This window comes from Chionomys nivalis, chromosome 3 (assembly GCF_950005125.1).
Source record: "Chionomys nivalis chromosome 3, mChiNiv1.1, whole genome shotgun sequence".
Taxonomy (NCBI): domain Eukaryota; kingdom Metazoa; phylum Chordata; class Mammalia; order Rodentia; family Cricetidae; genus Chionomys; species Chionomys nivalis.
Window position 1 is genome coordinate 76307698 of NC_080088.1, and position 24136 is coordinate 76331833.

A 24136-nucleotide genomic window follows, 5' to 3' on the forward strand; every position below is an offset into this window, starting at 1 on the left:
TGAGCTCAAACTTGCATATTCCAAAGTGCAACGGATCAAGTTGGTTTGAGACGTCTGCTGGTGCAGCAGCATAGCAAAGATTAGCTCTCGAGAGGAAGCTGAGCTCCTCAGGCAGGGACAGCATAGTTGTGGCTTCAGAGAAAAACCTTTATTAGACTCTACAAGGTCCTCAGGTCTTCCCTAGAGCCTCCTCCTGCCCCAAAACACAGACTGGAAAACTCCGTGAAAAGAACACGGAGGAGGTGACCACCCCCGTGCATGGCAGCAGAATGTGCGGTAGTTAGCCCTGGAGAAGAGTGTGCCAAGGTCGTGGTGCTTCTGCAGCCGCAAACAACACGCGGTTTCCTGGGAGACGGCGGTGGGAGGGGAGCATCATTACTGGCCCCAGTGACCACCTGTTGCCCATAAATCAATTTCGATTGGTCAGTGAAGTCAGAGGGACCGCCCACATCCCTGGGAAGAGTTCCAGCTAGTGAGCTGTGCACTCTCAATCTCTGCGCCCCGACTGGGCATAAACATGAAGGGTTCCTACAAGGAGTCTACGAAGAATGAAGATCAAGAGGGAGAAGCAGCGACCACTGCGAGTCAGGCAGAGGCCCTAGAGGCCAAGACTTTCTGCACTGCAGATTCACACTTTACTCTGGAAGCAGAAGGTGCCTAATCCTCCGCGTGGGGTCTTGGTTGGACTACTCCCGCAAAGGTGGGGCCACATCCTCCATTATCAGCAGCTGACAAGTCCCTTGCCTTCTTGGAGGCTCGAGGAGGACCGATGCTTAGAACTGGCTTGCAAAATAACCTGTAAATGAAACACTCTGACAGTGTGTTCCACCTGGAAGGGTTCAGGGCTGGCCTTTCCAACCTATAGGAAAAATTTAATTAAATTTGTCTAGAATTATTTTAGAATTATTAAACACCGTAAAGTGTTTGTAGACATGACCTATGGGCTAAAAATGTAGCTCAGTTGGTAGAGTGTTTGCCTACCATGCTTGAAGCCTTGAGTTTGAGGCTCTCCTCAGCTAACCAGTGGGAAACCAGCTTTTTGGAGAGCAGGGAATGTGATCTGTGATACCTGAATACAATGGGATAGGGCCAGAATACACCTCAGTGTTAGGCTCCCATTGGTTCTGACTAGGTCTGTAACTAACTTTCTTTCTTTCTCTCTTTCTTTCTCTCTTTCTTTCTCTCTTTCTTTCTCTCTTTCTCTCTCTCTCTCTCTCTCTCTCTTTCTTTCTTTGTTTCTTTCTTTCTTTCGCATGAGGTCCTCATCTGAACTATGAGCATGGCAGCTGCTGACAGGGCAGGAAAGGGGATGGGCCTGTGCTGATGTAGAGCTCCTCTTTTGTCCCCTGTCTACTGTTAGGCACCCATGGACTTGGAGAACAGGTCATGGCTACCCTCTATCTGGAGTCTTGCCAGGCCCATAGTGTTGTGCCGGCTTCTCGTCTTCTGCGCCAAGGGAGTGCCTCTGAATTGAGCCTTCGGCACCGTGGCCTGGGGCCCCAGGTATCTGGATGCTGGAACCGGGCTTGGCAGGAAGGATGCGGGAGACAGTGGCCATCTTGTCCTTGGGTCCATCTCACAAGTTCCCAGCCTTCCTCTGTGCCGTGCATCCCATCTCCCCTGCCCGCGGCACAGGATGGAGGCTGTGGCGGGGTGAGGGCTGGACCTGCAGACATTCCTGCAGGAGATGGCAGGGTGCTGTGTCCCTCTGCCCCTCGGGTACCTCTCTGCTCTCTTCCAGGGTGTCCAGGCTCTGGCTTCCACGTTGACTTCTAATCTCTACATCAAGCGCCTGGATCTTCGGGATAATGGGCTCTGCAGGGCTGGGGCAGAGGCTCTGGCCGATGTCCTGTGTAAGAACAGCATTATCTCTGGTAGGTGCTGAGTTTCTGAGCAGCAGACATTCTTGGGGACTCTCTTTCTTCAGGGAAGTGGCTCCTATTGTAATTTAGAAAAAGATGTCATGTCATGCAACAGAACTCAGGTGGAGTTTTTTTTTTTTTTTTTTTTTTTTTTTGGTTTTTCGAGACAGTGTTTCTCTGTGGTTTTGGAGCCTGTCCTGGAACTAGTTCTTGTAGACCAGGCTGGTCTCGAACTCCCAGAGATCCGCCTGCCTCTGCCTCCCAAGTGCTGGGATTAAAGGCGTGCGCCACCACCGCCCGGCTGGAGAGATTTTTTTATTGGGGGAAAGTGAATGGGAAAAGAGGGGAAGAGGTTGGGGGAGACCGGCCACTGGGGACAGAAGTGGTAGAAGAGAGAGACAGAGACAGAGAGGGAAAGAGAGATGGGAGGTGGGCAGGGTTAGTGGCTTCGCTGATGACATATACCCCAAGGTCAGACCAATTCAGATACCCGAATACTAACAGCTCCCTCGCCAGGCCTTTTTACTTGCGGTGTTGCTAAGGGATAAGGAGGGTCCTCATCACAGGGTGAGGCGTGCGGGATGAGTTTGACTTCCTGGGAGTTTCCTCATTCGTGTAGCCAATGCTGAATGTTACTCTGCCTGACCCATCCCACGGCTATCACTCTCCTCTCCCCCGCTGGGCACCTCGCCCGTGCACATGGTAGACTCCCAGTGCCTGAGTGCAGGATGGAAGAGGCACAGAGAAACAGGGTCTCTGTCTACTGAGAACTGGAAGGGCAAGGCAGGAGACGGGTGAGGCTGCTTGCAGACGACAGCTCTGCCGATGAAGCAGGAGCTGACCCAGGCAAGCAACACAACCCTGCTGGGCCTGTTTTCCATCTAAAAAATGACCATAGCAGCGCCACTCAGCTCTCTGGGCTGTGGACAACATCAAAGGCAATGACAGAACACTGGACCCCGGGGGAACATCTGAACTCACACTGGCAGTGTGTGTTACTCCCTAGAGCAGGTCAGGGCTTCTGCGGAAGTTACATTGTTTCAAGATGGCAGTCACCAACAGGGTAGCTGACTCTCTACCACAGCATTCTTCACAGACAATCATGGGATGGGGAGACATAAGGTGACCCAGCCAATAGGTGACAAAGCCACCACCATGCCATCCCTGGGTAATCAGATGGCAAAGCCCCTTCTCTTCCTCCGGCTGGAGGTTTATGAGATGCAGGGAATGCAGGAGGGTGGCTCCCGGCCACGGTTCCTACTGACCAAGCAGTGGTGCTGCCTTCAGATGTGGACCTGTCCGAGAACCAGATTGGAGCTGCAGGGCTCCGGGCTCTCTGCGCTGCCCTGGCCTTAAACCCCACTGTGCAGAAGATGCAACTGGGAGGGAACGGGCTGGAGGAAAAGGCCGCCCAGCACCTCGCTTCTCTTCTGCTGCTCCACACGAGCCTGAGATCCCTAGATCTCAGTTATAATCAGCTCGACGACCTGGCAGGTAATACTCATGGGTCACGAGTACTCACTGGACACTGATGGCAGGGAGGGGAATGGAGGGCCATACCCAGCTTCTGCCAGAAATATCCCGGTGCTGGTGTCTCTTCGCCATACCTGTCCAACCACACAGAATTCTCAGTTCTTTCCAGGCATGTCTCACTGCCCTCTGCTGTGGGGATCTATGAAGAAAACAAAGTTACTGACTTCAGGGAACATACACTAACAAAAGCATTCTCAGTAATTCGTGGCCTTCCAAGAGAAGCAATGTATGACCCTAGAAAAGAATGGACCGCCTGCTGTAGAGGGTTGGGAGTTTAAACTGAAATCTGTGTGTGGGGTGGAAAGGAGTCAGCCATGGCCAGATCAGGAAGCTGATGAACTGTGAGCATGCAGGCCTGTTTCTTAGGTTGGTAGACACTGGTGTAGTTGGACGGGTGATCAGGGGAGAATGACCAGGCTGTGGTTTGGAAGGGAAGCAGGACTATGTGGTCCTCAGGTCACGGCTGAAGGTATGAAGCTTTCATTCCAAGTGTTTTTGTAAAAGGGCTGTGATGTAACTCGATGGTAAGGTGCTTGTCTAGTGTGTGTGAGGTCTTGGGTTCAGTCACCGGTACTGCGGAGGTGGGGGGAACTAAGTACTATGAAAGACAGGGATAGGCTACTTAAAGCGGTCGTTGTCTCCCCAGGGCCTTTGCATGGGCTGGATGCTTTGCCAGGAATATGAATATCCACCTATGCCACTCATCTCTAAATGTGCCAGTTAGTTATACAAATTGAAGCGAGGTATAACTACTTGGAAGACCAATTGAGCCCAGAAACTTGGGGGCAGTCCAGCAGCATGGAAGGGTCACCTGGGCCTGGCTTTAGCGGTTTCTAGCCCCTGAACTGGCTGAAGCAAATTCTTCTCTTTAAACGTTTACTTTTACTTATGTGAATGTGAGTGAGTGTATGTCACATGTGTACGGGTACCTGTGTGGCTAGAAGATCACATTCTGTCCTCTGCAGCAGGAGTTACAGAGGGTTGTGAGCTGCCCAGTGTGGGTGCTGGGAACTGAACTCAGCTTCTCTGGAAGAGTAGTTGGTGCCCTTAGCTGCTCAGGCACTGGAGCAGAACCTGATGCAAATTCTTAGATGCCCATGTGTCTGCACTGTAGTGGGCATCATTGTTGTCCCAGGACAGCTGTCTAATCAGGGGTTCTGGAATTTCTGGACTGTCTTAGAAAATTGAGTGCATTGGCACTAACCTCAGTCCTGGAGTTTAACTGCTAAAGCCAATTGTCTTCGAAGGAAAGTATTGTGGAAAGTCCATGGAACTAAAGGAGACACTCATTTCAGACTTTGACAAACTGTAGCTGTGTCTTTGGGACTTGAGAATTTAACTTGCTGTTACTATAACCAATACCTCAGACAACCATCTTCCCAAGGGAAACAATGTATTTGGGCTCATAGTTTTGGAGATTTCAGCTTTTGATGGATTGGGCCTGTGACTGAGCAAACATTAGAAAAAGGCTGCTTAACTCATGATGCGGAAACAAAGAGGCAAAAGGTAGAGACTAGGGTCATACAGTTCCCTCAAGGGACCCCCGTGGCCTAAGACTTTTAGATACTGTCATATGCCACATGCCAATCTTGGAGGCCAAACTTTTTATCACATGTATGAGTGTTTGCCTGCCTGCCTGCATGCATGTCTGTGCACTACATGCTGCATGCCCATAGGACAGAAGATACCTGCATCAGATCCACGGAACTGCATCAGATCCACGGAACTGGAGTTACAGTCGGCTGTGGGCTGCCATGTGGATGCTGGGAGTCAAATCAGGATCCTCCGCCAGAGCAGCCAGGCTGTCATCTCTCCAGCCCAGTAAAGCAGTGAGGACCTTGGGGGTGGGCTATCATATACAGACTCTGACAGACAAGTGGTAAAGAGGCAGTGGGTAGGAGGGGATGGATCTGAAGCCCTGTGAAAGTGTGCGATGGAGAAGGGGAGATTCAGTCGGTTTTTTTCTCCAAGAAGGGACTGCAGTTTGTTCCTGAGGGGCGGAGGGGTTTGAAATTCAGTCATGCATGATCTACGGCAGTGGAGAACCCACCTGCAGGTGTGTGCCTTGGGCAGGATGGTGATGAGCCGGGTATCAGAACCAGCCCTGGACGAGAGACAATGCCCAAACCTTAGTTGTGGCACAGGATTCTCTTCAGGGCTAATATGCTTGCTGCTGCATGTTCTAGCCAAGCAGGAGGCTGGAAGCACTCAGGCTTGGGACACACACAAGCGCGCGCGCGCACACACACACACACACACCATGTGTTTCCTTGGTTTGATTTAGTTCAGTTTGGTTTGGTTTTTGAGGTCAGGTCTCACTATGCAGTTCAGGGTGGCTTGGAATTCACTACTTTGTCTAGACATAAGGGTCCCCCTGCCTCAGTCACCTGTATGCTGGGATTATAGGAGTGGACCACCATACCTAGCTCCTCTGAGCACTTCAAACCAACTTTTTTGCTCTAATTGTCAAGATAATGAGAAGAGATCAAATCTGGATCCTTGAGGGATTCCAGTCCAGACACAGAGATCAACTAAGCAGAGTGAATTCAGATGGGGAGGCTGTAAGGGGTCAACAAGGCTAAAATAGCACAGGAAGGTGGGAGGACAGTAGACACGGGTCCTGAGGGGCCCACCAAGCCTGGAGAGACAGGTGAGGTCTCCCAAGTCTGCACACCCAGCTTATGAGGCTGAGACACGCTTGGCCAGGTGGATAAGGGGAACCAACATGGAGAACCACAGTGGACTGTGGATGGAGTTGGGGCTGTGGAGAACTGGCAGTGGGTCATGCCCGTCAGTGCTAACAGAATGTAGAGCTGGCTGCAGGGTGTGCCCCTTCCTATTCGACATACTAGGCGTTTCTCAGGGCTCCACCCTCTTCCTTTTGCTACCGCTCATTCTTCTTTTCCGCCATAGCTACACCAGACTTAGAGGGCTCTGTCTCTGCAGGTGCCCACAGCCAGTAGGAATCTTGCTGGAACATTCATCCAGCCACATAGCTCTTACAGTAGCTGCTCAGCCATACATACAACAGCACCTGTGTACTCGGCTTAGCACTCTCAAGTGCCAACCTGATTCCTCCTACCTCTCCACAAGCTTCAGCATCAACCCAGTTTCACTTTGCATCCCTATTGTCCATCATGTGTGCATTCCTGTTGTCCATCATGTGTGCATCCCTGTGTCCATCACATGCTCATGCATGTGGATTCCTTGATTCTAGGTCACCTGCTCTGTCCTTACTTCCAGACTTCATCAAAACTACCACTGCATCTCTACCCTTTTTGTTTGTAGATTAGAATAGTTGGATCTCGTTACTTTGAATTCATATCTTCCCAATTAGATGTGGATTCCTTGCTGGGCATGGTGGCTCTTGTTTGTATTGTCAACACAATGGAGGTGACAAGATAACCTGGAGTTTAAGGCCAGTCTGGATGACAGAGTGAGTTCTAGACCTGTCTGTGTTGTAGGAGAAGACCCTGTGCTGGTGTATGCACATGCACACACACATGTTCCTTGCAGGTAGTCCAGGTATACACTGAACTTTGTCACCTTCCTGCCAGCAGAAGTTGCAGGACATGGTGAGCATCAGCTCATTTTTTGAACATAACATTTTTGTTTACCATAAAAATCTCTTCGTGCTCCTCAGGAGAGATCCTTGGACCTGCCTTAGCAGAAAACACAGGACTCACAGAGCTTGACCTCAGCTGGAATCACCTTCGAGGCCCGGGAGCCATTGCATTTGCCAAGGGCCTGGAGGTATGAGACCCTCGCCCACTCAGTCCTCATAACCTGCCTCTCCTTTAGGGAAGTTTTCCCCGAGCCAGTTCTTAACCAATCAACACGGTGCGTCTGAGATGACTTGTTTTCCCACCACCAGTAAATGATAATACTCTGCACTGACTCTCAGTCCATTTCCTGAAGGGCCTGTAGGGGTCTGTAGATAATGTCAACTGCCCTCCTCCAGACATCACATTCAGCTGGTAGGGGACATCTGTGCAGTCTGGTGACATTATTAGCACACAGAGATGTGTGCCAGCACACTCTGTCAGTGTTTCCCTGAAAGGCTATAGATCTGGAAACAGATGTTTCAGGCCCTCCCAGGATATCATGAGGCATCGTCACTGTCCAGGGACAATGACCTTAGAAACAACAGCCACTGCCATGCCCTCTTAGAGAGCTGACTGCAGTGGGTAGGTGGGGGTCCCACCCCAGAAAGGGTCAGGTAGGACCACTCACCCTTCCCTAATCACAGTCTCTTGGGCAGGTTTCATGCCCCCAGGTCTCTGCGACCTAGGATACCTGCCTTGGGAATTTCCCCATAGGTGTGGATCTGATCATCTCTGAGAATTGCCCGTAACCCTACCCATCATCCTCTGCTGCTCTTCAGGTTGTTTGGTCACTGGTGCCTGAGAGCTCCTGCTAACTCTGTCCCAGGACCTCTCTGTCTTGGGCATTGCTCAGGCTCTCCCACGCACTGAGGCTGGAGCCCTGGCCCTATGGCTTTCTGCACCATTAGATGTGAACTCACGGCTTTGCTCTCTATGTCCTAGGCAAATATCTTCTTGAAAGTCCTAGATATTTCTCATAACGGCTTTGGAGACTCTGGAGCCTCTGCAATAGGTGAGGCCCTCAAGGCCAACAATGTGTTGGAAGAACTGAACATGAGGTGAGAAACGAGGGTGCCACTCTCGGCCATACAGTGATTGGATGCTGTTCACACTGCTCCTGCTGTGTGGCCAGAGCCTCAATGCTGCAGCGAGTTCTGTCCTCATTCAAGGCTGTTGCTGGGGGCTGGGATGCAACTAAGTTGGTACAGTGCTTGTCTCGCATGCCTGCAGGCTGTGGGCTCATGGCCCCACATCATGTAAATCAGGAGTGGTGTCTTACTCCTTGTTTCACTTCTATTGCTGTGATGAAACACGCTGACCAAAAGCTACTTTAGAGGAAGGGTTCACCCAGCTTACAGTGCGGATTAGACGTCAACACTTCAGGAAGAACACATCACACTCACAGCCAAGGCCGAGAGCGTTCTTCACGCTGCTGCTGTCTTCACAGTTTATTTGTGGTGCCGCCCACATCCGGGGTGAGTCTTTCTACATCGATTAGCAACCAGGACAACCCCCAAAGACACGCTGTAGGTCAACCTGACCTAGATAATTCCTACTCATTGAGACTCTTCCGGGTAATTCTAGACTGTGTCAAACTGACACTAAAAACTGACTGGCACAACCCATCCTTGTTAATTTGACACACAAACACTTTAAGGTATAATTTCCCACCCTTGGTCCCCAAGGCCTCATGTTTGTTTTACAATGTAAAATATAGGCCTTAAAAGTCCAGCACTTCAGGATGGGAGAGATGGCTCAGTAGTTAAGAGCATTTGTTGCTTTTATAGAGGACTCGGATTTGGTTTCCAGCACCCACATGGTAGCTCACAATAATCCGCAACTCTAGTTCCAGAGATTCTGATGCCCTCTGCTGATTTCCATGGGCACCAGGCACACATGTGGTGAATCTACATACATAAAGCAAAATGCTCATATACATATTTTTTTTTAAAAAATCCAGGATTTTAAACATCCAAGATCTTTTTGAAAGTCCAAAGTCTCAGCTGGGTGGTGGTAGCACATGTTTTTAATTCCAGCACTCAGGAGACAAAGGCAGGCAGGCAGATCCCTGAGTTTGAAGCCAACCTGGTCTACAGAGTGAGTTTCAGGACAGCCAAAGATACAGAGAGAAGCCCTTTCTTGGAAAACAAAACAAACAAAAAACAAAAAAAAAATGTCCAAAGTCTCCTTAAAAGTGCAGTCTTGAAGCTGGCAAGATGGCTCAGAGGTTAAGAGCACTGGCTGTTCTTTCAGAGGTCCTGAGTTCAATTCCCAGCACCCACATGGTGGTTCACAGCCATCTGTAAGTAGATCTGGTGCCCTCTTCTGGCCATGCAGGCAGACTACCATATACATAATGAATAAATCTTTTAAAAAAATGGAATCTCTTGGGGATGGAGAGATGGCTTGGGGATTCAGGACATGTACCACTCTTACAGAGGACCCAAGTTTGGTTTTCAGCTTCCACATCAGATAGCTCCCAACTGCTTGCAACTCCAGCTTCAGGGACCTGACAGTTTTTCTGAACTCATCAGGTTCTTGCACTCAACCTAATTTAAAAAAAAAAAAAAAAAAAAAAAAAGACTTTAAAAACCCAGAGTCTGTCACTGGATTCTTCTAAAATCAAAAGCAAGCTGCATACTTAAACATTCTTATTCCAAGTGGGAAGAACTGGAGGATTAAAAACAATCACACCTAAGCAAAAGTAAAATCTGGCAATATAAATTCAATCATGTAGCTGTGTCCACCATTTGAGACTCGTCATCTTTGGGGCTCCAGAGGGTTTTGGTAGCCCCATCTCTGCACCCCACTAGCTGAAGCACACAGCTGTCTTCCTACCACTCCCCACCACACCTGCATCTTGGTGGACATCCCAGTCCTGGGATCTCTATTGCAGCTGAGGCCTCCTCTTCATCAGTGGCCCCTTGGGCCTCACCCTAACGCAACAAGTAGCAATGCCTCAGCCTCTCTCCATGACCTTCTCGACTATGCATCTTCCATGCTTTCAAAACCAGTTCTACATGGCAGTTTCCATCTGCACGAGATGTAATCTAGCCTCCTTAGAACAGTGGTGTGGGAGGTCCTTCTGTGTGTGTGTGTGTGTGTGTGTGTGTGTGTGTGTGTGTGTATAGCTTCTATTGGTTAATGAATAAAGAAGCTGCCTTGGCCTGTGTAGAGCGAGGTGGGAAAACTAAATGCTGGGAGAAAGAAGGCAGAGTGGAGAGAAGCCATGAAGCTTCTGCCAGAGACAAACTTGCCGGAATCTTGCTGGTAAACCACAGCCACGTGGCAATATATAGATTGGCAAGATGGGTTAATATAAGATATAAGAGTAAGCCAGAAATACACTTAAGCTATTGGCCAAATAGTATTGCAAATAATCTAGTTTCTGAGTGATTATTTCAGGTCTGGACAGCTGGGAACAAAGCGGCCTCCTCCAACAGATCAGCTTCTGGTGCTGACCCTGGAGAATATTTCCCTTTTGTCCCTAAGATGCACAGGTCTTGTCTTGGTGCTGGTCTATTATAATTGCAGCTGATTCTTCAGCTCCAGCTAATACACACCCTATTGTCTCAGTAAGCACAGGTTTCACTGCAATGGCCTTGACTTCCTCTTTGACAATCACAGCTGATTCTTCAGCCCCAGCTGATCAGCACACAGATTTTTGCCAAAATATTCCGATTAACCATAAAAACTTTGCTCCTTTCTGAAATGTGATATGGGGCTTCATTGCTGCTGGCATTTCAGCATTACTGTCTTTCCAGCACCCTCAAGAACTACCTGGTAGGCTCTACCCATAGCACTCAGTGACTTTTCTAGTCTCCAATTGCAATGTTTTCCATACCTGTAAACCTAGCACTTAAGAGGCAGAGGCAGGAAAAATCCAAAGTTCAAGATCATCCTCAGCTATATAGGAGTTACAGGCTAGCCTGTCTTTTTTTTTTTTCTCCTTGAGACAGGGTTTCTCCATGTAACCCTAGCTATCCTGGAACTCTCTCTCTGTAGACCAGACTGGACTTGAATTCAGAACTCTGACTGTCTCCACCTCCCAAGTGCTGGGTTTAAAGGTGTGCACCACGACTGCCCAGAAGACTCTATCTTAAGAGAAAAAAAAAAAAAAAAGAGGAGGAAATCAGTGTTAAGTATGTAGGCCTGGCTTCAGAGACAACAATTTGGAGGACTGGGGTTCAGGTCAGAAATTGCTGTGGTAATGGGTGTGTGTTGCCAGTGGGCACAAGACACACAGGAGCATCTTCTGAGCTCAAAGAGCCTACCCCTGCGGTCTGGGCATGAGAGGAGAGCTGCACTTGAAACCCAATCTGCAGGAAGCAGCTCAGGCAGGGGGCTCCGAGGCACTGAGTTCTGCAAACTGGAAATCTGTGATACAGAGGTCAATTTCTTACTAACGTTGTCAATGGGGTTAGGTGGGACATGCCTGCAGATGTGCTGACCCCATCCAGCCTCCCTTTTATTTTATTTTCCTTTTCTCCTCTTCATATCTGTCCTGACCTCTAGTAATTACTAATATACTTTGCAGGTTGTTGCTGCTGTTAGTGTTTGCGTAGGCTTTCTGTCTGGCTTGTTTCACTTAACATAATGCCCTCCTATCCATCCATTTGCTTCAAATGACACAGTGTTTCTTTCTTTATGGCTGAATAGACTCTATTGTAGATACACACTACATTTATGTATTAGTGGGCTCCTTTGCTGTTAACTCTGACACATATGTTTCTCTTGTTGCAGAAACAACCGAATCGCCATGGCGGGGGCCCTGAGGTTGGGACTGGGACTGCAAGTCAACCAGACACTGCGGATTCTTATTGTAAGTCTGAGCCTGGTTGGGGAGGCTCCAGCACAGACTGATCCTGTGTCTCTTCATACAGCCCTTTCTCCCACCAGCCCCTTCGCTGCAGAGACAGCACATGGGCATCTCTGGGAGGGGACCTCCTAGCTTCCTGTGACCACGTCTCACCTCTGACTCGTCCTTTCCACCCTTTTCCCAGTGGCCCTGGCAACTCCCTGCGGTTCTTTGTCATGCTCACAGGGGTCCCACTGTGGGGAAGGCAGCCATGCATCCCTCAACTTACTCTCATCCTCTCCCCTGCACCTCTGCTGTCCCCGCTGAAACCCAGGGTCAGCTCAGGGGTGCTGACTGGCCACAGTTGAGACATGCCTGAGGTTTTTGTGTCCAGAGGTTTGCAGGTGATGAGTGGGGCACTAGACAGGGTGATAGCAAAAACAGAAGGGAAGGAGCCAGGTGAGGTGAGCAGTTCTCTGCTGTACCAACGTGTACTGGGGGAGGAGACTCGGGAGGTCATCTCAACACGGGAGATGGAGTGTGCCTGGCTCTGCCTGGCCCCTAGCTTCCCACTCATTAGCAAGTCCACTTCCTGTGACATAGGCACCAAGACCGATTTCAAGCTTGGGTTCATGTTTCCAGCTGCCTGTTAGACAATCCCCAAGACACAGCGAGTCTCAGAATCCCACCTGGATGAACAACCCCTTTTTAGGGGCTTGGGGCCCACAGCCTACTTTCTCACCCTGATATCTACAGAGTTCACTGCTGGATCCACCCTCTTTGCACTTCCCTTCCACGGGTCCTATTGATCTAGTTCACCAGCCCTCCCAATACCTGGTGATTATTGTCAATCAGAAGCATGGCCTATTGAGAACCTTCTTTTTTATTGTTGTTGTGTTAAGGTCGTTTGTTTGCTTTTGTTTTTTATGTGTGCCTGGGTATATAGATGTAACAGGGCACCAGAGCCTGGGAACTGGATTTACAAGTAGTTGTGAGCTATCCCATGAAGGTGCTTGGTACTGAATTGGATCCTCTTTAAGGGAAGCAAGTGTCTTAACTGCTAAGCTGCCTCTCAGGACCTTGGTTTTTGTGTTTTGTTTTAATTTTTTTAATATTTATTTATTATGTATACAATATTCTGTCTGTGTGTATGCCTGCAGGCCAGAAGAGGGCACCAGACCCCATTACAGATGGTTGTGAGCCACCATGTGGTTGCTGGGAATTGAGCTCAGGACCTTTGGAAGAGGAGGCAATGCTCTTAACCTCTGAGCCACCTCTCCAGCCCTGTTTTAAATTTTTTAAGATTTATTTATGCTTGAGTGTTTTACTTGCATGTACGTCTGTGTACCACATATATGCCTGGTGCCCTACAGGGGCCAGAAGAGGGTATCAGATCCCCTGAGACTAGTGTGGGTGATGGGAATTGAACTCAGGTCCTCTGGAAACACTCTAAGCCAGTGTTCTTAGCCACCAAGCCATCTCTTCAACCCTTAGTGGGCTCTTAACTTGATAAGTAGTCTTGATCTGCTAATTCTCCCACTTCTACCTCCTGAGCACTGGGGTTATGGGGCATGGGTCCCCATAAAAGGCTCTAGTATCCTGGTGTGTTCATCTTTCTTAGATTTCCAAGAATCCCATTCGAAGTGAAGGATATGTCAGTCTCCTTAAGTCCATTCGGAACAACAGATCATCTGCTCTGGAACTGCTGGACCTCTCTGTAAGAGCTTCTTTTGAGCCTCCTGTGATCTGCCAGGAGATCTGAGAGCTAGTGGCATCCCCATGTTAGAGGACAGTGTGGAGAAAGCTGAGAGCTAGTGACATCCCCATGTTAGAGGACAGTGTGGAGAAAGCTAGAGCTAGTGACATCCCCATGTTAGAGGACAATGTGGAGTCAGCTGTCCTATCGTGTCCTGCCCAGGTACACGGTAAACCAGGCCTGTGGGTTACCAATTCGTGCCATTGTATGTTAAAAGTCTATAATTTAAAATTTTATGTTACAGGAGGTTACAACTGAGAGATTGCCTTGAATCTCTAAAAGAATTTGGACTTTTAAATAGTGTTTTATTTTCTTTTGAGATGGAATCTCTATGTAGCTCTGGCTGTCCTGGAGGTTACTACATAGACCAGGCTAATCTTACATACTTGTGTGCATACTCACAGAGGACCGCCTGCCTCTTGCCTCCTGAGTGCTGGAATTAAAGGCCTGCTACCACACCTGGATTTTAAAGTCCTGAGACCTAAAGACTATGGGAACTTTTGAAGTTGGACTAAATGCATTTTACATTATGATCTGGCCACAAGCCTGGGGGCGGAAAAAGTGGAATGTGGTGCTAAATGAGAATGGTCCCCATACACTCATGTGTTTGGGTGCTTAGGCCTCAGCTGGTGGAACTGTTTGGGAAGGATTAGGAGGTGTGGCTGAGGTGTGTCATTGGGGTGGGTTTTGAGGTTTCAAAAACCCACAGCATTTCCAGTTAGCATGTTCTCTCTCTCCCTGTCTCCTGCTTGTGGATTATATATACACTTTTAGCTACTGCTCAGTGTCCTGCCTGCCTGCTGCCATGCTCCCCACCTGATGGTCATGGACTCTAACCCTCTGGAACCATGATCCCCAATTAATTTTTTTCTTTGTAAGTTGCCTTGGTCATGGTGTCTCTTCACACATGACTAATTCACACAGTGACTAATTCACCAGGATCCTCTAGAAAAGCTCACAAAAGTGGACATGTCAGGACCTCAGTGCAAGTGATACTGTGATGACAATAGTGAGGTTGTGATAATGTCAGTGATGTTGTGATGACATCAGTGATGCTGTGATGTCAGTGATGCTTTGATGACATCAGTGATGCTGTGATGACATCAGTGGTGCTGTGATGACATCAGCGGTGCTGTGATGACATCAGCGGTGCTGTGATGACATCAGCGGTGCTGTGATGACATCAGTGATGCTGTAATGACATCTGTGGTGCTGCGATGACATAAATGATACTGTGATGACATCAGTGGTGCTGTGATGACATCAGTGATGCTGTGGTGACATCAGTGATGCTGCAATGACATCAGTGGTGCTGCGATGACATCAGTGATACTGTAATGACATCAGCAGTGCTGTGATGACATCAGTGATACTGTGATGACATCGGGTGTTTTGTTTTGTTTGATTTTGGTTTTTCCGAGACAGTGTTTCTCTGTGTAGCCCTGGCTATCTTAGAAATCCCTCTGTAGACCAGGTTGGCCTCAGACTCACAAAGATTCACCTGCCTCTGCCTCCTGAGTGCTGGGTTTCAAGGCATACGCCACCACTGCCCAATAACATCAGGTCTTTTGAAGACACAAACTCTTTATTAGTGCACATGCATTGGGGAAAATCCTGATGCCTTCACTTCTGATATAGTAGAGACAACCTAACTATAGCTTTAAAGATGTTTAAACATAAAGGGTGTTCTGTCAGGAGACTTGGATACCAAGTGCTGCTGCAATTTTCCTCAGTGTCCTCATACTTAACCCTTTGCTGCCTGCCTGCTGCCAATCTGACTAGCCTAGATTTTATCTGGCTTTGAGGGATGTGCTTATTGACCAAGTAAAGTTTTAACATTATGTAAAATAAGGCAAATGCCCACCTTCCCCCATCATGAAAATGAGATAAAAGCTTCTTTTGGTAAAGTGTGCCTTTAATCCTGGCTACTGGATGAGGCAAGGGGATCACTTGAGACAAGTCCAGGCATCATAGATTCATTAATAATTTTATACTTCTTTTTTAGATTTATCTGTTTTTATTTATGTCTATGATTTTTCCCGTTTATATGTATGTTCGTTGCCTGCCTGCCTGGTGTCCAAAGAGGCCAGAAGAGAGTACCAGATCTCTTAGACCTGGAGTTACCAGTTGTAAAGCTGCCATGTGAATGTTGAGAACCAAATCCAGGTCCTCTGCCAAAACGGCAAGCACTCTTAACTGCTCAGCCATCTCTCCAGCCCTCCAAACCCCTCATTTTATACTTTAAAAAGTTTTAAACCTTGTCTCATAAAACAAAAAAAAAACATTGAAAATTGAGATATGAAATGAGATGACAGACCTGTAGAAAGGGCTTACAGGAAGACTGGAGCGATGGCTCCGCAGTTCAAAGCATGCTTTCCTCTTGCAGAGGACTCATGTTCGACTCCCAGCACCCACATGGTGGCTCACATCCATAACCCCAATCTTAGGGGATCCAATGCCCTCTTCTAGACATGCGTGTGGTGTACAGGCATACATACAATCAAAAACCTCATGTACATAAAATAGCAAAGTAAAAATAAATCTAGAAAAACAAAAGGAAGGTACTTACATGAAAAGACTCCAGTAACTGGTTCTTTCCAAGCCGTTCGTTTAATTGTTTATTATGGAATCCCAGAACATGGTGGGGTACAACTGAGCAGTTCAGAATTTCAAGGCTGGCATCAGCTACAGAGTGAGCTTGAGGCCAGACTATAACGTGAGACCTTGTCTCAAAACACAAATAAATAAAACAACAAAAAAAAACTGAATTGAAATAAATTAAAGACAGCAATCAAATAGCATGCATTCACGTAACTAAGCCAGATCAAGAAATAGTACATACATGTCTTAGTTACTTTCTTACTTCTTACAAAACACCATGACTAAGGCAACTTATAAAAGAAAACATTTAATTTTAGACTCGTGGTTTCAGAGGGTGAGTCCATGACTATTGTCTTAATATGGGTTCTTCCTTCCTTCCTTCCTTCCTTCCTTCCTTCCTTCCTTCCTTCCTTCCTTCCTTCCTTCCTTCCTTCCTTCCTTTCTTTCTCTTTCCTTTCTTTCTTTCCAAGACAGGGTTTCTCTGTAGCTTTGGAGCCTATTCTGGAACTAGCTCTTGTAGACCAGGCTGGCCTCGAACCCACAGAGATCCACTTGTCTCTGCCTCCTGAGTGTTGGGATTAAAGGCATGTGCCACCACCATCGGGATTTAGTTAGGGTTTCTATGGCTATGAAGAGATACCATGACCATGGCAACTCTAATAAAGGAAAATGTTTAATTGAGGTAGCGGCTTACAATTGCAGAGGTTCAGTCCGTTATCATCATCATGTGGGAGCATGGTGACGCAGGCAGACATCTAGGAGACACTAGGCAGTATCCTGAGCATAGGAAACCTCAAGATCTGCCCCATAGTGACATACTTCCTCTAAAAAGGCCACACACATTCCAGCGAAACCATACCGCCTAATAGTACCACTCCCTATGAGATTACTCAAATTACATCAAACTAGCACAACCATCATGGAAGGGAGCATGGCAGCAGGCGGGTAGGCATGATGCTGGAGCAGATGCCAAGTGCTTACATCCTGATCCACAAGTGTGAGGCAGGGAGGGCTCCTGGGAATGGTTTGGGAATTTGAAAACTCAAGCCCCACCCCAGCCCCCCACCCCTGTCACCCATAGTGTCACACCTCCTCCAACAAGGCCACACTTCCTAATCCTTCCTCAAGCAATTCAATCAACTGGGGACCACATATTCAAATATATGAGCCTATGAGGGTCATTCTTGTTCACATTACCACAATGCCCATTCTAGTTCCTTTACTAAAGGCCTCCTTGAGATCCTTTCCTTCCCTATTTTGATAGAATGAGGAGGGGGGGGGGGTCATGAGATCCTAGTCTACAAGAAAGAAAAATGCCCCCAAAGAGCTTCTCTGAGACCTGGGTATGCAAATAAGAACAATCAGATCCTCAGTGCTAATAACTGCCTCTAAACGATCTCTTCTTAGGATATCCAAGTGAACAGAGAGTGCGATGACCTCGCTAACTCAGTGAACAGAATTCTTCCAGGACTTTGTATAAAGAATAACACATCCAGAAGAAAAGACTGGCCATCAGCCTCCACACCTTCCCAGCCAGCATCTGCCCCAAGTGCCTCTAGTCTCATCTCTAGTATGCCACTGTAATGTCCACACTGTTGCCCACTCGATATACCATGTGCTCTTCGGCATCTGCCATAATCTGGGCTTCATTTGCTATGGCTCCTTCATTCAACCAAAAAACTTCCCATGAATAATGTAGACGTAAGGATAATAAGGTGTTCCTGTTCTGGTGACCCTGTCAGACGAAATATAAGGAGAGATACCAATGGAATTCCCAAACTCTAGAGAAGGCAAACAGTTAGAACCACTGGAAGGCAAGTTTCCATTGCATTCCAGACTGTCAAATCACCATGTGCTTCAGGCTAGTCCACTGACTAATCTGCTCTACAGACATAGCCAGAGCTGCACAGAAAGCCTATGCCGACCGCCCAGGTGTGTAACTCAGCAGAGTGTGTGCCTAGCATACAGAAAACCCTGGATTTGATTCCACAGGACCATAGAAGGAAGCACAGTTATGCATGCCTATGATTTGAGCACTTCAGAAGCGTAGGCAGGAGAAACAGAAATTCAAGGCCATCCTCCACAACATAGTTGAGTTTGAGGCCAGCCTGGCCTACATAAGACCCTGTCTCAAAAAAGAAAAATAAAAAAGATGTTTATAGAGCTGGTGGCACGTGCTTGTGATTCTGGCCCTTGGGAGACAGAGTCAGAAGCAGAGTGACTTAAGACCAGACTGGGGTACATAGTGCGACCCTGCTTGAAAGAAACATGGATGCCTAGAGACGGTCCCTAAAGACAGCTCTGTGTCATGACAAAGCTGATTGAAATGCGAATGTTCTCAGGAGAAATGAGAGCTCATCACACAAACACTTGTGATGGGAGCCAGGGAGACAGTTCGGAAGGTAAAAGCTCTTGCTACCAAGCATGATGCCCAGACCTTGTGCTCCAGACCCCTCATGGTAGAAGGAAAGAATGGGCCCCCATTGTTGTCCTCTGACCTCCACACATATGCTGTGGCACATGCGTCCCTCCACACACATAAATAAATAAATGTGGTGAAAATAATTTAACACCTCACAACTGTTCTTAGCAGCACCGCTCACAACATCCAGAGTGTCCAAAAGATGCCAGTGGATCAATTCAATTGGCACATACACATAGTGGAGTACTATTTACCACAAAGGAATAAATTTTGTGGCCATTAACGATATAAAGTTGATTATGGAGATTGTTATACAGCTGAAAATGTGGTAGAAGTCAGGCTAGCAAATGCGTCATTTTGAAAGAATGAGTTAATTATATAATAATAAAGTTGCTTTTGAAGGAAAGCCATCAATTCCCACATAGATGGAACTTTAGATAAGCTGTGAGATGATAGTCAAAGATCACGTATTGTATGATTCTCTTTCTGTGAAACATACAAATTAGACCAATACACGCATGGTAGACTCTAGGATATGGAGAACCCAGGGTTGACAGCTACAGGATATGAATTTCTGTTTTTTATTTTTTATTGATGTGCTAAATCACCATGACCAAGGCAATGTATAAAAGAAAGTATTGAGGGCTGAAGAGATGATGGCTCAGCAATTAAGAGCACTGAATGTTCTTCCGGGGGATAAGGATTCAATTCCCAGCACCGATATAGCAGCTCACAGCTATCTGTAACTCCAGTTCCAGAGGACCCAACACTTTCTTCTGTCCCTCAAGGGGCACTGCATGCATATAGTACACAGACATACAGGCAGGCAAAACACCTATACACATAAAAAAATTTCTTAAAAGTGCCAGGTGTTGGTGGCGCATACCTTTAATCCCAGCACTCAGGAGGCAGAGACAGGTGAATCTCTGTGAGTTCAGGGCCAGCCTGATCTACAGAGCAAGTTCCAGGAAGGCTCCAAAACTAGAAAGAAACCTGTCTCAAAAAAAGAAAAAAAAAAAACCCAAAATTTTTTAAAGTAGTGAAAATAAAGAGAAACATTTAATTTGGTTTATGGTTTCAGAGGGTTGCAGTTCACAGTGACCAAATAAAGGAACAGCTGAAAGTTCACATCTTGATCCACAGCCACAGACAGAGAGAGCTCTGGGAATCTCAGGGGTCCCTTGAGACCTCAAAGCCTGCCCCGGTGACACACTTCCTCCAAGGCCACAGATCCTGATCCTTCCTGTGTTAGGGTTCTCTAAAGGGACAGAACTGATAGACTGAGATCTATATGAATCACTGACAGTGGCTTAGAGGCTACGGTCCAAATAGTCCAGCAATGGCTGACGGAAAGGCTGAGGAGGAACCAGCGGGTTCAGTCCATAAGCCTAGATGTCTCAGCTGTCCCTTCTGGTGCTGGAGTCCCAGGGAAGCCCTAGACAGCTGCCCATCTTTCATCTATGTTAGAATCCAAATAAGTCAGCTTTTTAAAAAAGATTTTTATTTATTATGTATATAGGTTTCTTCCTTCATGTATCCTGCAGTACAGAAGAGGACACCAGATCTCATTACAGATGGTTGTGAGCCACCATGTGGTTGCTGGGAATTGAACTCAGGACCTCTGGAAGAGCAGCCAGTGCTCTGTTCCTCTGAGCCATCTCTCCAGCCACCCAAATAAGTCAGTTTTAACACCAGCAAAGGAACGCCTCAGGGACGGGACAGATGAGTTTGACGGTGAGCGTGAGGACAAGGAGGCAAAAAGCAAACACTTCTTTCTTCCCCATTCTTTCTGTGGGGTCAGAAGCAGTGCTGGGTGGGATGCCATGTCTGTGATGGACTAAGACTCTTGTATATGAGGGAGTAAGGGAAGACACACACAGTCTTGATGGTTTCCTTCTGACTTTTTCTTTATTCTTCTTCCTCTTATTTTTCCTCTATATTTTTCCTGGTTCTCTCTCTCTCTCTCTCTCTCTCTCTCTCTCTCTCTCTCTGTCTCTCTCTCTGTCTCTCTCTCTCTCTGATTTTTTGAGACATGGTTTCTCTGTAGCTTTGGAGCCTGTCCTGAAACTAGCTCTTGTAGACAAGGTTGGCCTTGAACTCAGAGATCCCCCTGCCTCTGCCTCCCTATGCTGGGATTAAAGGCTTACATCACAACCCTTCTCATCACGGCCCTTCTCTCATTCTTGATGTTTTCCTTCTAACTCACTTTATTTTTTCCCTTACAGCTTATATACCCCACCAAAATATCTTAAGCAATATAAAAATGACAATGTGGTTATATTCTATTTTTCAAGAGAATTATTACAGTGAATACAAGTTAAAAAAAAGCATGTTTTCCCTATCCCTTACATGATTAAACATTGTAGGTATTACAGGTGAAAAACAAGTTGTTCCAAGAACCCACATACATTCACGTCCAAGCAACTTGTTATAGGTTAACAGAGTGTGAGCAAGCAAGGTATTTTTCTCAGCCAGTTCTTTTGCTGGTAGGCTGCATTTTGTGATTACAAAGGACAAAGGTTACAAAGGTTATTATTTACTTCAAAAGATACTTTTTATAAGAAATCTTAGAAAAATCATAACTATAAACTTTTTTTTTTTTTTTTTTTTTTTTTTTTTTTTTTTTTTTTTTTTTTTTTTTGAGACAGGGTTTCTTTGTGGCTTTGGAGCCTGTCCTGGAACTAGCTCTTGTAGACCAGGCTGGTCTCGAACTCACAGAGATTCACCTGTCTCTGCCTCCCAAGTGCTGGGATTAAAGGCGTGCGCCACCACCGCCCGGCAACTATAAACTTTTATATATGAAAAACAATCAATCAGCTCTACTTTAAATCCTCAGGGTACATACCCACTCATTAACAGTTGTTTATATCAGAAGCAGAGGGTAGAAATGGGCACAAGGAATTAACATCATCCCATCCCAGCAGGAAAGGGCTGCTTTGTTCTTGTTTTCTGACCTTAAAGAGTTCCTCACTCAACTGTGTTCCTTTCTAATGAGTTTTTTCTTCTACCTCAAAGCTATTTGACAAAAACATCTAAGTTAAGTTATTTTCAAAGTTTTGTTTTAGCTATGATGCACTCTGAAACATGGAAACACATCTCCCAACATTAAGATTAAAAGAATATAGCCTGGTTGTGGTGGCGCACGCCTTTAATCCCAGCACTTGGGAGGCAGAGGCAGGCGGATCTCTGTGAGTCTGAGGCCAACCTGGTCTACAAGAGCTAGTTCCATGACAGCCAGGGCTGTTACACAGAGAAACCCTGACTCAAAAAAAATGATTAAAAGAATATAAGTGAGCTGGGCTTCTGAGACTCAATTGTTTTTCTTAATCTTTAACTTAAGCCACAGCCTATATGACTCCTCAATAGAAACTCAAGTGTTCTAGTTGTGGGACATTTCCTTGTTTTATTTATTTATTTATTTTTGGTTTTTTGAGATAGGGTTTCTCTGTAGTTTTGGAGCCTGTCCTAGAACTAGCTCTTGTAGACCAGGCTGGCCTCGAACTCACAGAGATCCACCTGCCCAAGTGCTGGGATTAAAGGCATGCCCCACCACCGCCCTGCTCCTTGTTTTATTTTTTATCCTCTGCAGCCTCTATTTTATCAGAGGCAGGGACAACATTTTATCCTACCTTTATCCATGCTAATTTTTCCACTAAACTAACCTTTATCAAAATTCTTTACTATATTTACTAAAAACCTTCAATCATCAAAATCCTATTTTAATGGACACTATTATTATATAAAATTATTGCTTCAGTTAAACAATACCACTTATGAGGAAATCATCTTCATAATAATCCACAGGTAAAAAATGCCCAGTAGAATGGGCTTTCTCCAAGAGATGGTTATACTGCATTAAGGGCAGTGGGGTCTGTCTCTCGTGCCCATCCACACCATGCCAGATATCAGAGAAAAATGACAGCAGCAAACACACAAAGACACAGCAATAGCAAGAAGCATTCTGGAGCTGAAAGTCGAAGGATCTTCTTGCCTATCCAGGATTCACTGATCGAAGTCTTGTTTTCTTTTGGGTCGATCCCCTGAAGTCCATTGCCATCTGCTGTTCCTCTAACATGGCCGCTGGCGCGTGGGTGGTAATTTGGCAGAATCATTATGTGGAAAGGCAAATCCATAACCAGAATAAGCATCTACTTCAGTAAGGACAAAGCATTGCCTTCCCACAGAGGAAGTGGCCCCGTGTAGTCAGCCTACCATCAGACTGCTGGCTGGTCACCCTGGGAAAAGTGCCAGGTTAGGGACTGTGTTGCTCTCTGGCAGATGGGCACCCAGCTGCAGCTGCAGTCAGATTAGTCTTGTTGAGTGGGAGTCCATGTCCTCAGACCATGCATAAATCCCATCTCTGATACCATGATCCCTTTTGGGGGCCCATTGGTCAATGGCAGAGATGTTGGGGAAAGAGACTGACTGTCCACAGCATGGGTCATCCTACTTAATTACTGAACTTCTCCTCAGCTGAAGTCACCTTTGATGAGCGTTTACATGGGACACAAGTATCTTCACATTTCCTTCACCCTTTCAGAGAGATTTACATACTTCTTCTCCAAAAAACCTTTCTTACCAATTTTCCAGTCATGCTCTTTCCAAGTCCCTGACCATTCAGGCAATCCATTGCCTACAGCCCGTGAATCAGTGAACAATCACACATCTGGTCATTTCTCCTTCCAACCAAAATGTACGACCATGTGTACTGCCTGAAGTTCTGTCCACAGTGAAGATGTGTGGCCTTCAGGTTGTCCCAGAAAGGGGTTATAATGCTGCAGCTGTCCACTTCTGGTTGGTGCCTGCATAGCATGCAGAACTATCAGTGAACCAGGCCCTAGTCTTCTTTTTCTGTCAACTAACCATAGGGCACAGCCCGTGAGGCTGCAGTGCATGCTGGAGGCAGACAGCATTGTAGCTGGAGTAGAGAACATAGGCATTTGGGCAACTTCTTCATGCAACTTCCTTGTGTCTTCAGGACCTGCCTGGGCCTGATCCATCTATATCACTTCAGTTTGCTTGCCATAGAGTGCTGCTGTGCGCGTCCTTCTTTATGGCTTAATGGGTCAGATGATACCCAGATCACAATGAGCAGCTCAGGTTGCATGGTAACTTGGTGACCCATTATCAAAGGTTCAGGTTCCACTAAGGCCCAATAGCAGGACAAAAACTGATGGGGAACCTCCTTCAGCCAATGGCCTTTGAGAGGCTGGACCAGGTTGGACATGGCCTTGAGTATCAAAAAGGTGTGTGCTCCTGCACACCCGCACCCATGCTCTCTCACCTGGATGATGGATTCAGTTCCTGTTCCCCGTTTGTGCAGAGGACTGTGATTTGTGAGTCCCCCTAAATAAAGAACCCCTTGTTATATTTGTTATACTTAATTCTGAGTTAGTGTGGAATTAATTTATTCACGTTTTCCTATGTCTGGTCCCCAACGTGGGGCTGACCAATATACCCTGAAATGCACAAAAGTATGGCCAGGTGTACAAGGGAGTACGTGAGGAACCCCGCAAGAAAATTGCACCACAGGTGTGGGGGGGTGACTAATGAGCACTC

At 46.8% G+C, this 24136-nt stretch overlaps 1 protein-coding gene across 2 annotated transcripts; it reads left to right on the forward strand.

Annotated features, from left to right (window-relative positions):
* Nucleotides 1–405: 405 nt before the first annotated feature.
* Lrrc74b (leucine rich repeat containing 74B) lies at nt 406–18632 on the forward strand. 2 transcript variants are annotated; one of them, XM_057763457.1, is made up of 9 exons: nt 406–653; nt 1361–1503; nt 1742–1874; nt 3150–3356; nt 7039–7148; nt 7943–8058; nt 11744–11822; nt 13420–13515; nt 17563–18632. In XM_057763457.1, exons 1-9 carry the CDS (start codon nt 518–520, stop codon nt 17737–17739), a joined length of 1197 nt encoding a protein of 398 aa, XP_057619440.1. In that variant the 5' UTR covers nt 406–517; the 3' UTR covers nt 17740–18632. The 2 variants fall into 2 exon arrangements, with proteins under 2 accessions (XP_057619440.1, XP_057619441.1); XM_057763458.1 differs by lacking the exon at nt 3150–3356.
* Nucleotides 18633–24136: the final 5504 nt, after the last annotated feature.